Source organism: Euprymna scolopes, chromosome 25 (assembly GCF_053919585.1).
Source record: "Euprymna scolopes isolate OS-2025 chromosome 25, ASM5391958v1, whole genome shotgun sequence".
In the NCBI taxonomy this organism is placed as follows: domain Eukaryota; kingdom Metazoa; phylum Mollusca; class Cephalopoda; order Sepiida; family Sepiolidae; genus Euprymna; species Euprymna scolopes.
In genome coordinates this window covers 31,875,371-31,890,356 of record NC_136506.1, presented here as the reverse complement: position 1 = coordinate 31,890,356, position 14,986 = coordinate 31,875,371, and the positions used below count along the sequence as shown (strand labels likewise).

The 14,986-nt window shown below is 31.2% G+C and overlaps 1 protein-coding gene across 1 annotated transcript in view; it reads left to right on the top strand.

Annotated features, from left to right (window-relative positions):
• LOC145247313 (uncharacterized) overlaps positions 1–14,986 on the top strand; it is a 558,870-nt gene that overhangs the window by 350,237 nt on the left and 193,647 nt on the right. The window contains exons 244-245 of the mRNA XM_080108949.1: positions 5,601–5,720; positions 12,569–12,610. Coding sequence (XP_079965075.1) covers positions 5,601–5,720; positions 12,569–12,610 — 162 coding nt within the window. The remainder of the gene's footprint in view (positions 1–5,600; positions 5,721–12,568; positions 12,611–14,986) is intronic.

Here is a 14,986-nt window from a genome sequence, read left to right as displayed (position 1 = left end):
AATACGGATTTGAGATTATTCCGCATTGGTAGATCTGCTATTGATTTTAAACTTGTATAATGAAGTACTTTTTCTTTTCTGACCTGGACTAGGTAGACAACGCTGATAATCTCTGTAAGATAATGAATCTGTCGAGTCCACCAGAAAAAAAAATCGTGAAACTGTTTCTGTCAACTCTTTTTAAAATTCATCAGCAGAATCATTAGGTTTTCGGCATTAAGAATTTGTCAGAAAATCTCACAAAGTAAATTTCTGCATTTTTCTGTGCCTAGAAATTTTTTTACCTAGTAATTTTAAGTAGTTTTAGTTTTTGCGTTCTTACCGTGAAGTGTGATTCTCATTATCAATTTGCTTTAGAATTTGATTTACTCTCCAGTTGTGCTTTTAGCAATTTTATTAGTTCTCAATTGACTTTCCTGTGTATAAATACATATATTTTATATAATTCAGCTGATTCGTATTTTTTTTTTTTGTTTTGTTAGATAAGGCAATCTCTCAGTGCAAAAACAAAATAAAAAGCTTTTACAAATCTTATTTACATTGCTTCTGGTCAACACAAGAAAAACGGCACATCCTTATTTTTAATCTTGTTTTTTCCTTTTCGGTTAAAACGTTGTTTGAACTAATTTATTATTAGAAAATATAGCCAAGTAAGAAGATTTCATGTAGATTAAACATTATTTTTCATAGCTTATGTCTATACATACAATGGCGTAGCATCAGTGTTGCCGCCCTGGGCGGTCGTAAAATTTGGCATCCCCTCTGTTGGCATATAATTACCTGTTTTGGCATCTACCCGCTAGCATATAATTACATGTTTTGCCGGCCCTCCCCACTGCTGGCATATGACAGTCAGTTAAACCTTCAAAATTCCAAAAAGCCCTCAAAATATTTATTTTCATTGAACTAATGCTTACACGATTCCCTTTAGATTAATGTTTACACAATTCCCCTTTTCTTAAATTTTAATTTTACAATTTCTTTTCAACAATTTGAATAATAAGTATGTAAACATTAATCTAAAGGGAATTATGTAAACGTTAATATGAAACAAAAGAAACCAAATTTTTTTTTCAAAACAAAAACGTATAATTCAAATTATAAAAAATGTTAAATTAAATTAATTGGCTACACAAACAAATATAATAATAAATTTAAATGAGAACATTTGGACACCTGAAAATGTTATCAAATGATAAAATATTTTTATTTACTTTTTGTTGTTCTTAAAGTCTGAATTTTCGCCAAATAACATGGCTGTATCAAAGAGAGGATAGTCCGATGTAGTTTTCTTTTCTTTTTCTTCATAATGTTATTATTAAGAGGTCGAGCCTTTCAAAGAGAAAAAAATGTCTTGTATTGGCGCTTTTTGAAATCCTGGTGTGTAATCGCTTGGTTTAAGCGACAAAATTTAAGAAATGGAAAGTCACACATTTTAGAAAGCATTTTTTATGAATTTAAATGAGAATATTTGAAATTTGAATGTATAAATTTAAATGAGAACATACGAAAGTATAAAAAGGTTAAGAAATGATAAAATCATTTTTATTTACTTTTTTTATTGTTGTTTTTTCCGAATTTTCGCAAAAAACATGGCTGTATCAAGGACAGAATAGTCCGATGTGGTTTTCTTTCCTCCTACTTCATAATGTTATTAGTAAGAGGTCGAGCCTCCCGAAGACAAAAAAACGTCTTGTATCCGTGCTTTTTGAAATCCGTGTGTGTAATCGCTCGGTTTAAGCGCGAAATTTAAGACATTTATTGTTAATGTTTCAATCCTTTTTAAAAATAGTTTTAATTTTTTTATATGAATGTATTTATGAATTGAAAATGAGGCTATAAATTTATTTTTGTAAGAGAACTATCGCAAGGCATCAAGTCGGTTGAAAATTTACAAACATACTTTTCACGCTTGTTTTTCGGCAAAGTTATCAATAACTCTATCAAAATTCACTCTATCGACAAGTTCCCTCTCTATGGAGAGGATTGCTCATTTTTGATCGAAGATAGTTTTTTATGAGTTTCAGTTTCGAGAAAGAGTGCTCTTAGCTGGCAACACTAATAGCTCGAGTAAGGAAAATACGCAGCAAGATCACAATATTAGGGACGGAATCCCTAAGGTGGTATCTCTGTATAAAGTTCAAAAGTTCAAGAGATCCATTGATTTTGTATTTTCCTGAAGCTTTCACAAAATACTGTAATCGCTTCCTTTCGGCAAAGAATTTATCTTTTTCTATATCTTCGTCAACTTCACCAAACTGACAATCATAATTATCATCAAGCAGATTTGACGGTGTAAGAAAAACATTTACTTGCAAGATTGTGAACTTGTTGAAATCTGCAAGATATTTCTTCCGTCAACCTATCTATGACAGACAGCATTTCCCGTCTCAACCTATTATCAAACCCCAGTGCTGCATCAGGCAATCGTTCACGACCCATTCGTTTTTTGTTTTTTTGTTTTTTTTGGGGGGGTCGGATACGATGCTCCATGCTTATCCTCATTTCAGAGCAGAGTTTTTTTACTCGTCTATTACAGTGTCCACCATCTTTTCTCTATTCTAAAGAAAGCAACCTCTCAACGCCGTCAGTCTGATAGGATTTGTTGCAGATCCAGCCCCTTTTCTTGAAGATACTTCTGGGCATCATTGATTTCTGGGAGAATAGCTTTCCAAAGGCTCAGAAATAAAAGAAACGGAAACGACAATACCGAGTTGAGAATTAAAGATGCATCTGATCTTGTGCTTTCATTTTCTCCTTCTTCTGTGAGCTGTTCCAGGGCAATGACGACGTCCAATGATTTTTTTACATCATTTACTGCATCTGTTGGATTACTCCATCTAGTTTCCACAGTCCACTTGATACTTAGACCGGTCAACTGAATCAAGACGTCCCATCGATGTGTAGATGTAGAAAAGAACGAGAATAACCGGTCCAGTATGCAAAAAAAATGTAACAGAGTGAACCGCTACAGAAGCGACCTGTACACAAGCCAGATTTAATGAATGGTCAGTGCATAGCACAAATAGAGCTTTTGGATTGATTTAGGAGATTTGTTTCTCCACCCCCGATCGGTGGCTTGCCATAATAGCAGCATTGTCAATGCCTGGCCAATACAGTCACCAATCTGAATCCCATCGTTCTCCAGTTCTCTCAAAATCAGTTTAGAAATGTCCTCCGTCGTTGAAGCAGAGAAACGACTCCTCCACTGTCACTTTATTTATTTTCATCAATTTTTACGTAGTGCAACACCTCACTCATCTGGCCCTTGTGAGATACATCAGGTGTGCTATCAAAAATTATGAAAAAATATTTGCTTTCCTTGATCTGATCGATGATTTTCTTTCTCACCTGCTTTGCCAAAAAGTTCATTTTGAATTTCTAGTAACAGATAAGAAGTAGCGATTTTCTTTCCCATATTAACTTTCATCAAATGTTCACGGAGCACAGGGTCATACTAGGCCAATAAATTTACCAATTCTAAAAAATTCCCTTTGTTTCCTTGATCGTTTTCATCATTATGAATGTTTTCCCAGTGACCCCGTAGTGTCAGATTCTGCTTGGCGAGAAACCTGATGATGTCCAGCAATCTAGCTAGACTTTCCCGCTACTTCTTAGTTTCCTTCTCTATAAGATGTTGCTCTACTTTGTCAACTATATTTCCTTCAGCAAGTCGCATCTCTAGATCCTTCCAGTTGAGAAACGCTTGAGCAATATTAATTAGACATGAAATGATTTTTCGTTTCAGAGACATTGTAGCATTTTAGATCACTAACCAAAAATTATTATTTTCATCATGGAAATAAATTCTGTAAGCTTTTTTTTGGGGGGGGGGGGTTAAACGATTACGCATAGTTTCATCACCTTGCCAGTCAGACTTCGGGTTAGTGAACATTTTTAGAATGTTAGAGTAGCCTGGAGATGATGATTATTTATGATTTTAGGTTAAATTAATGTACAAAAGTTTAAATTTAAAAATAATTGTTTGTGCCTTTTTTCCGGCAAGATTTTCAAGGTGTCCATATGCAATCGCATAAAACAAAATGAAAGTCTAATAAACAAAAGGAAAATATCATTTTAACAAAGGGTGTTAATCTAAAATTCTCACAATATTAGTAAAAAGTATTTCTTTTATAATTATCTGTATTTTGTGTTTTGTTTCGGTTTTTTTTTTTTGGTTTTTTTTTTGCATTAAAACAAATAAATCTACTACATATCTAATACATTGTCAGTAGTAATAACCAGGAAAATATTTATGATTAGGGTAAACACATGAACATTCTTTGGTAGAGAGAACGTATAGAGGAGTTAAGAATACATTCACATCCGTTCTTAAGTTAAGAATTGTTTTCTATATAGTAATTATGTTATTTAGAAACTAATGGTTAAAAACGAGAGGGGACTTTGTTAAATATTCTGTTCCTATATCGTTTTATATTTTATAATCGTTAATTATTTTCAATTGTTTATGAAATATTCAAATAGCATTTTGCCAAATGCAAATCGGCTTTGTTTTAAAAGAGAAATGCATCTATAGTTGTTTTATTATTTTCAATCAATCAAAAGGAAAACATTCGAGAAATGCTGTACCTGACGTGTGCCGCTCATAAAATAAGGACACATTTTTCTGATTCCGATATATCTAACAGCCCCGATGTTTTACAACTATTTCGGCATAAAATTTCTGATTTTTTTGTTAGCTTTCATTTATTTAAAAAAAAAATTTTTTTAACTCTCAAAATGCCGCCTCTGGCACGTGCCGCCCGGGGCGGACCGCCCTTTCGCCCCTCCCTTGCTATACATGCACAAACAAATATACTAAAACAATTGTGTACATGCACAAACAAATATACTAAAAAGAATTATATTAGTTAAAGGTATGCCACACCAACTACTCACACTGAATGTTCCATGATTGATACAGCTGTACTAAAAGGAAATTATAAAGTATCAAATTTTATCTTAATAACTGAATTCATTTTTACAAAAAAAATTAATAATTACATTATAATGACCAATAGATAATTAAGTTTTAAAGATTTTCTTCAATAATGTCATTATATTTAACTATATCTTCTTTTTCAGCAACCTATTTCAAGATTTAGTTATCTTTTATTATTATTTTTGTTTTTTGTTTTTTGCAAAATTAAAACAAAAAAATTATTTTATTATGTAGATGCAGTTTATTTTATTGTTTAATAAAAATGATAAAATAAGATTACGGATAAAATGTCTGAAACACATAAATGAAAATGTTTTCTGCAAACTTTTCCAATAGAGGTTAATCAATAATATGTGTTGATGATAAAATATGTCTTAATTTTTTTAATTCCTTGTTATTTATTCTCTATTTCTGAGAATATAAATTTGATTTTGTGTTTTATTTAAATGTAACTTTGAAAATTATACTCAAAATTAGGCTTTTTGTAGAGTGACATACATTTTAAAGATAACAGAGATTTTGAAATTTGCCAAGATATTGATTTACTTTTTTCTATAAACAGAGATGCAAGTAATTTTCAGTAACAATATTTTCTGATTACTTGTCGCTTTAAGTTACCTTGTTTGTTTATCTAACTCATTGTTCAAATTCCATACAGGTTCCACACAAACTACCTCTCCGACCACACCAACTAAAACAACTACTGTTTTTACGGAAGTGTTACCTATAACAGAGGAAACGGTTGAATGGACTTTTCCATCATCAACAGCTGAACCAGGTAAAACTAATATTTTTGGTTTAACTAAATATGTTTCTCAGTTGCTTTTCTCCATTATCCTATTAATTGTGGGTTTTTATTATCTTCTATATCCTATATATAATATTTTGATTGGAGAAATACGATAGGTTTGTAATAACAGATGCCACATACAAATTTATTACGTCTAAACTTTTATCCACCATCTTATGTAACTTCTGAACGCAGTTACAGACATATTTATTCATTATAATAAATTCCTAGCTTATTTCCTACTAGCAACATCATCACGATTGTCAAGATCTATAGACAAAATAGTTCGTATTTTACCCTTTACCTGATAAGTCGTTCCACTCTCCCAGTCAAACCCGGGTAAATATATAACCATTATAACTATATTGACCTGACATCCTAATTAACTTGATTAAATACGCATACACATACAACTACCATTACACTTCAATATTCGAAAATAATGATTTCTCTCCAGTAACATTCCTCTTATTCTCATTGGTTACTACCATGAAATTCTACTATTCTGGCTTAAACACAAACATACAAAAAACGGACACCACAGCCCTTATTCAAAATGGCGACCCGATCGCCATGCATTTTTTAATCATTTATACTTTCCTATCATTGCTTTTTCTCTACTATATAGACTAATGTTTACAAAAATTAACCATAACATTTAGTTTACAGTTACGCATGCCATTGCACATAGTTTGAATTAACATTATTTACATTTTGTTACATATATTTGCTTGCTACGTTAAAAAAAAAAAAAACGTCCCAGCTTTCTTTGTTTATTGATTTGAATTAATAAAAAATATTGTTCGATCTAGTGTAAAAGACTTATGAGATGCATATACAAACGAATCTCTGGTGGGCGTTTAGGAAATTGACATCCCCTCTAGATTCCACAATTTACACTTTATCTTAATCTCGTCTATTACAAACTTACTTTTCAGATTATACCTTTATCATCAGGGATCAGTTTTAATTATAACCCTCTATTAAAGCGAACACATACTTTTTGACCATCACCGAAAAACATATTGCGAAAATATTTTTCTTGGTGATGGTCACAAAGTATGTGTTCAATTTAGTAGAAAACCGATACCCAACGATAAAAATCATGAACAAGTTTTGTTTTTTGGGATTTTTTTGCCAATTTTACTTTATTTTTATATGAAAGTTCAGTTTGTTATTGATGAGATTAACATGAAAAAAGGTTTTTAAAAAAGGTAAATTATGGAATTTATGGGGGGGGGTATTTTCAAAAACGTCCGCCGAATCTCTTCATAAAAGACAGTTGTAGTAACCCCCTACACCGAAGTGGTTTCCACACTGCTCAGACATTAACTTTTTTTCTTTTTTTTTTTTGGTAATTTTTTACTTTAGAACCAACTACACTATTTCCTTTAAACTGACTTCTATGGGTTTTAGACTATGCTGAATAAGACAATTTATTTTAACTTTGGTGGAAACATGTAGTTTCGAGATATAATGAAATGCATTAAACAGTGTCATTCACTGTTCTATGCACGCATGATAAAAAAATGTACTTCTCTTTGCATGACACTGCCACCTACCCCCAATTTTTTTGGAGTTGGGGGCGTATACTCTTTGTTGGTTGGTATGCTGACAACATATATCAAGGTTGAACACCAACAACTGTAGTTTATTTTTTTACGAAGAGGGGACATGCTTCTACCAGACAACGCCGGTTAATGGGTTCCGCTAGTATATAATATTTTGATTGCAGAAATTCCTGCTGGACCAAATTTCCATAGGTTTGCAAGAACAGATGCCACATACAAATTTATTATGTCTAAACTATTATCAGTCATCTTATCTAACTTTTGACTGCCGTTATAGACACATTTATTCGTTAGATTAAAACCCCACATTGCATCCTAGGAGAGGCATCATGATGATCGCCATCATATACAGAAAAAGTAGTGCTTATTTTTTCCTCTCTACCTACAGTACTCTTTCTGTCCCCAGTCTACATCCGGAAGATATATACACATTATTACTATGTTCTCCAGTCACCCTTCTTAACTGGATTATAAACTCATATACAAAGCATTAACTTTTCATTTCCCTTACATGTGTAATTTTAAATCTTATGCACCGATGTTTTTATAATTTTAAAGGGAAAATAGTATGCTTACAACAAATACCACATTGCAATTGTCCACAAATAAGTAGTTTTTCGCTTATTAATCAATACAATTGTTTTCTGATCATTATTATTATTATCATTATTATTATTATTATTATTATTATTATTATTATTATTATGACTATTTCTTACAAAAATGATCGGGGGGGGGGTAATCTTCGTGCATAAGCACAAAATTATTTTATAAAAAATACAGTTGCGAAATTATTTAAAGAAAAAAAAACATTTTTGTTTACCTACGATATTTGAGACATATTTGCGTTTAAGCACAAAATTACTTTCTATAAAAATACAGTTGCGAGATTATGACTATTTTTTACAAAAATGACCGTCGGGGTAATCTTCGTGCATAAGCACAAAATTATTTTATAGAAAATAAAGTAGCGAAATTATTTTTTAAAAATAAAACATTATGGTTTAGCTACGATTTTTGGGACATATTGGCGTTTGAAGCACAAATTAATTTTCTAGAAAATACAGTGGCAAAATTATTAAAATAAAAATTATCTTTTACCTATGTTATTCGTCACCTGCTTTAGCAGTATCAGAATTTTTGTAGGAATTTTTGACACCCCTAACACGAAACTGCGAATACAATATAAAAATCTCGTAATTTCTCTGTTAAAAGTGGGTTATTTATTTTCTTTATGGATTATACTTCCAAAATAAACTATTACAGTTGTTTTAAAAGTAATAAAAATATTTTTATTTTTTTTTTAAAACAGTAATGAATTTTCCGAACTCAATATTTTTCAATTTTTAAACTCAATATTTTTAAATTTTTAAATTTTAAAAATCTATCAAAATTTTTCTATTGATTCTATTTTTACGATATTTTCAGGGTCAATGTGAAATTTTATGTTCTTTCCAATAAACCGAATATAATATTTTAGACAAACGTTTTTTTTAAATTCACGCCCCCCCATTTTCACGCCCCCCCCCCATTTTCACGCCCCCCCCCCATTTTGAAATGTCTATTAAAAAGTAAATAATTAATTTATGTTTAATAGGTTTATATATCACAAATTGAAGAGAAAAGGTCAATAAATAATATATTCAAATTTAAAACAAAAAAAAATCAGTTTTTTAGAAATTTACCTGTAAAGTCCGAAGTTTAAAACCTTATTTTATAAGAACACATTTTTTCTTTTTGTCTTTTTTTTTTTTTTTTTAATGAAACCTTGGTCCTTGCTCCTTTAATTGAAAAAAAAAATTAGGGCTTGAATTACATTTTTCGAGGAGTTATAAGCTTAGAAAGATAGGGGGTCGAATAATTTACGCCTCTCATTTTGAAATGTCTATTAAAAAGTAAATAATTAATTTATGTTTAATAGGTTTATATATCACAAATTGAAGAGAAAAGGTCAATAAATAATATATTCAAATTTAAAACAAAAAAAAAAATCAGTTTTTTAGAAATTTACCTGTAAAGTCCGAAGTTTAAAACCTTTTTAAAAAAAAAAAAAACACATTGTTTTGTTTTGTTTTTTTTTTAAATAAAACCTTGGTCCTTACTCCTTTAATTGAAAAAAAAAATTAAGGCTTGAATTACATTTTTCGAGGAGTTATAAGCTTGGAAAGATGGGGTGGAATTATTCACTATTTTCACGAAATTTCTGACACTGCTACACCTGCTTGCGTTTTAAAAAAGAAGATCGCATTTCAGTTGTCCACAAATAAGTATTTTTCGAATAAAAAATTATTATTGTTTGCCTACATTATTTATGACTTATTTGCGTTTAAATACCGCATTATCATTGTATGCAAATAGGTAATTTTTCGAATATTAAGCTATATTACTTGTTTTGTATTTACTATTTTTTGTACAAAATACAGTTGGATAAAATCAAGGTGATTGAGCACAAAGTAATTTTATAAAAACTACAGTGGCGAAATTATTAAAAAAAAAAAAAAAAACACATTTTGATTTTTCGTTATAAAAAGATTATATTTAATAGAAGTTTTCGGGCAATGTAGTTACCGACTTTCCCTTTACTGTCATTTTTTAATGTTTATTTTTGTTAGTTTTTTTGTTTGTTTGTTTTTTTGTTTTTTTTTTTGCTGGACCGACGCACACCCTATAATTAAAAGGAGATCTTAAAGATCAACATGGATATATCGCTTGATGTCAACATAAGTTTTTTTCTACATTTTGACATAAACAATTTGTCTATATTATAAAGGCTCTCCAAACTTTATGCAATTTCAATTTAATGTTATTATTGAACATGTCATATTGTGATTATTAAATTTTAAGGTGGAAACACAGATTACTTACACAACACCCTCCTCTAATATGTTCAGAATGGCTTTCAAAATAATAACATTATTATTTCAGTATCGTAACAAAAAATACATAAGTACTCAACATTTACATTTTTTACGACCGACGCTGCACACCCAAAATTTCAAGGTTGGTTCATAGTATTTGTGCGTGGGGATCATGAGAACGATTATCAAGATTAAATTTGGGGCAGATATTTTAACAACCCGCCTCCCACAAAATGGGGTGTATATTCTGAAAACCGTTTGTAACAGGAGTAGATTGAGGTTTCCATTCCGAAAGCCATTCTTACCATGAGGGTGTTGGGAGTGTCTGTTTCAAAAGCCGTTCTTAAGATGAGGAGGTTGGATGTTAAGCAATACTAACAACAGCCGTACTTAAACTTATTATGACGGGGAGGAGCATGCTTCCACCAGGCAATACCGGTTAACGGGTCCTGCTAGTATTTAATAATTATTAATGTAAACAAATTTCTGAGTCAAGGTTGGGAAGAGAATCAAGAATGTCTACTACTTGCTGAAGTTTCTTACAATTGTTAATTGTAGTTTAGTGATTGCTCAAATAAACCGTTTATTTAAATTAAACTGGTGTGTGAAGAAGTTTTTATCAGCGTCTGTAAATAAGAATGAACTACTTATTAATGTTCAAGGTTATTTTTATTCAGAAGATAATTTTTAACAAAACTTTTTGGAGTTCAGAAGAAGTAACTCTTGTATGTTCATTATGTAAAATGCCTAGGTTGAAATTAGTATCATTTAATATAACCATATTTTGAAATATTTTGGTTTATCAACTCTAATAATTTTTTATGTAAATAATGATATATATATATATATATATATATATATATATATATATATATATACGAATAATAAAAAATATTTTTGTATAGTTTTAAAGGTTAAAAACTTCAAAGACTATATATATATATATATATATATATATATATACAAACACCTGGTTTCAATAGAATAACTAAATCAGAGTGCTCAACTGTAATACAGAAGCAGTACATGTGTTTTATTTATATGATATTCAATTAAAATTTAATTAAATGGTACTCGGATTCATATAGCCAACTTCGTACTAGTTCAAAAGCTGAGCAGAATTTTCATCAGCGACCAAAATATAGAACAAGGATCTGGAACTTTTTGAAAACGAACAACAAATGTTTCGTCAACATCATTGTTAATCATTCTTCACTGAACAACAATGTTCTGATAATTTTTACTGAGAATTGCCGGATATCACGTATAGGTCTTATATATGAAGATAATGTAAAGAAAAATGAACTATATGAATCTTTTATGAAAAAACAATTATGTAGATTAATTACAAATTAAGAAAATAACATGAAAATAAAAATAAAGACAATATAAAGGGAGCTAACCTTACAATTATGTCCGGAATTTTGAGACATTAAGAAACTTTTTTCTTATTATTCAATATACGTAGCTAAATATGTGGATGATAATGTGAATTGTTTTATTATTTTCACAAGCAACGCCGGATACTGTTACCATTAGTTTTATAATAATATACAGATTAGCATTTATGCATATACCGTTAAATGGCTCTTTACCTGCTTTCTGTCTTCATCCATCAAGTGGTTTGCCTCACAATTTGTGAAAACATCATCTAAGATTTGAGTTGTAACAAAGATTTCTCACACAAGCCATTTTCCTCACTTGCAAATCAGATGAAATTCCTTGGAATCTGAATAACAATGTTGTATTACCATCACAAATTTTTCGATACCATAGTAAATATGGAACATGCATCTAGTAGTAATGTTCTTGTGTTATCATGTCATCTATTAACCATAGTTGTAGAAATAGTAACAGCATTTAGAGTTCATTTACCTATCCTTCTCTATCTTCTTTTTATAACTTATAATAATCGCTGTCATTGTCATGATGTGTGTAGACTGTTCACTTTCTTAGTAATTAAAACAGAAACACTCTTCCGGGTTTCTTTTGTAGATTTATCTTCTTTTTTTTTTGCATACATTAATACTACATACAGTATATATTTATATTGTATTGCAAGTTACACTAGATGATTATATGATGTTAACACCTGCTCCTTACAGAGGAACGGTGGAAGCGCTATGAAAAGTCTATATCTATATATACAAAAGCAGACATACACAATAATTATATTATTGAATGCAGTCAGAAAACACCATATCACTCAACCACTTTTCAATGATTGATGATGGCTGAATAAAAACTCCTTTTTATCTAAATTATCTTATTAATTAGTTAATAATATAATTACTTTATAGATACAACAAAAAGAAGAGTGTAGTATTAGTTGTCTTAGAATGGCTAATATTTCATGACATTTCGAACAATTTCTCCAAAAATTAAAAATTATGTCTGCAATTTACAGGATCTTCAACTACGACATTTACAAAAGCATCAACTACAACAGGTAAGTGGATAAATATTAAATGACATTTTTGTATTATTTCCTGATTTATTCATAATTATTACACGAGATGATTGCATTGTATTAGCACCTGCTCCTTACAGAATTAAAAATTAGATTTTCTCAAATTTGTTTATTCAGCTCACTATTATGTAAATTACTATTTAGCCAGTTTCTCTCTGATTGTTTAAATTTTATGTAATTTTAATTTTTAAATATGTGATGTATAACATCAAATTATCAAACAAATATACTTATTGGCTTAGAATGATTAATAATTTCTGATATTTTGGTCAATTTCTCCAAAAATATTTATATAGTAATTAGGCTTTCAATTTATAGGATCTTCAACTACAACATATGCAAAAACAACAACCACAAAAGGTAACTGAATGTATATTTGATGACAAATTTTAAAAATTATTTTCCAGAAAAAAAACACTCTTTAATGATTTATTCATATTTTTATGCATAATTATAAATCAAGTATACCTACATATATTTTATATATTTTAAAACTGATTATTTTTTTAAACTGACCTATTTCCTTACAACACCAAAACAAATTACCAAGTTTAAAACACCATGCGCTTTTCAGCCAAGTTGGTTTCGTTAGACAATCTATGATTCGTTCTTTTTTATCAACAACAGAGATTATTACAGTCGATATTTAAAAGAAACCGACTCTAAATGTCTTATTAGTTTTCTATAATAACACATCATATAATTATGTGGTCTTTTAACATTGGTTTGGTTACATATTTTATGTTTATAGGTCAAAATTAATGGTTGACAAAATAATATCATTACATCTAACTATGACGCCTAAAATCCCCACAACATAAGGGCATACTTCAACAACAGCACCATGCGAGAACCTAATTTATTATAATTTAAGGATTCACATTAAAAGAATAGTTTAACTCAGGTTTAACAAAGGCCTTCGACAAGGTATGGCATAAGGGTCTACTTCACAAGATTTCCATCTACGGTATAACTGGAAATGTTTTCTCAATCATTAAATCATTTCTCTCCGATAGGCTCATAAGAGTAGTGGTAGATGGACAAAAATCGGAGGTCTGCAATATAAATGCTGGAGTCCCTCAGGGGTCAATCCTGGGCCCAACTCTCTTCCTGATCTACATCAATGACCTCCCTAAACACATACTTAAATCATTCGTTGACATCTTTGCTGATGACACAACCATCTATGGCAACACATCAAAGGCTGTAAATGACAAAGTTCTCTCTGATTCTCTCTCTTCTGATCTTGAGCGCGTGGTTCAGTGGGGGAAGACGTGGCTGGTTACCTTTAATGCATCCAAAACCAAACTCCTATCTTTACATCATCAACGCTCTGATCCCCATCTGGCATCAATTGTGATGGATGGCTCTCGTCTGGGTGAGGCCCCGTGTTTTGACAAGCTTCTGGATTTGACCTTTACTCCTGATCTGAAATGGAACACGTACATCAAGTCTGTTGCCAAGGTTGCTGGAAAGATGGTGGGATCCTTCTACCGCTCCAGAAGATATCTCACTACTGATGCAATTCCCTATCTATATAAAAGCCAAGTACGTCCAAGGATGGAATACTGTTGCCATATCTGGGCAGGAGCTGCTAAAAACAGCCTATCCTGCCTTGACAGAGTACAAAATAGACTTCGTTGCTTAGTGGGGGATGCCCTTTTCTCTTCCCTGCAACCTCTCTCCCACAGAAGAGACGTTGCGAGCCTATCCTTGTTTTATCGTTATTTCCATGGCAGGTGCTCGTCTGAACTCCAATCTCTGGTCCCCCCTCACCAATCTTTCACGAAAAACACCTGTCTAGCTGAATCCACTGTGAAAAATTTCCCCCACTCTTTATCTGTGCTTAAATCAAAACGTGGATTCCATGAACAAAGCTTCTTTCTTAGAACTGCACGCCCGTGGAACTCTGTTCCGTCTGCCTGCTTCCCACCGGACTACAACTTGGATGTCTTCAAGTCCAACGTTAAAAAATTCCTAATGAACCGCCCCCTTAAGTAAACACTTCATCACATCTCCACACTAACGTACTGTACTTGCAATAATCCTTATCCCTGAGTGGCTTCCGGGCCTTGATAAGTGGTGATCACTGTATAAAAAAAAAGGACTATATCAATGAAGAAGGCTCAATCGACTTGATAAACAGTGGATCGCTCCATTATTATCAGGAGAGGATTATAATGGCTGCCCAAGATCAAGGTTTGATTACCAATGTTTTTAAAAAGATAAATGGTCTCAGTAATGATGAAAAATGCAAGTTTTGCCATGCAGAAGTAAGGAATGTGAGCCACATGACATCCAGCTGTAAGGTTGTGCTGGGGAGAGGGCAGTTAGTTACTATATAATATGACATAA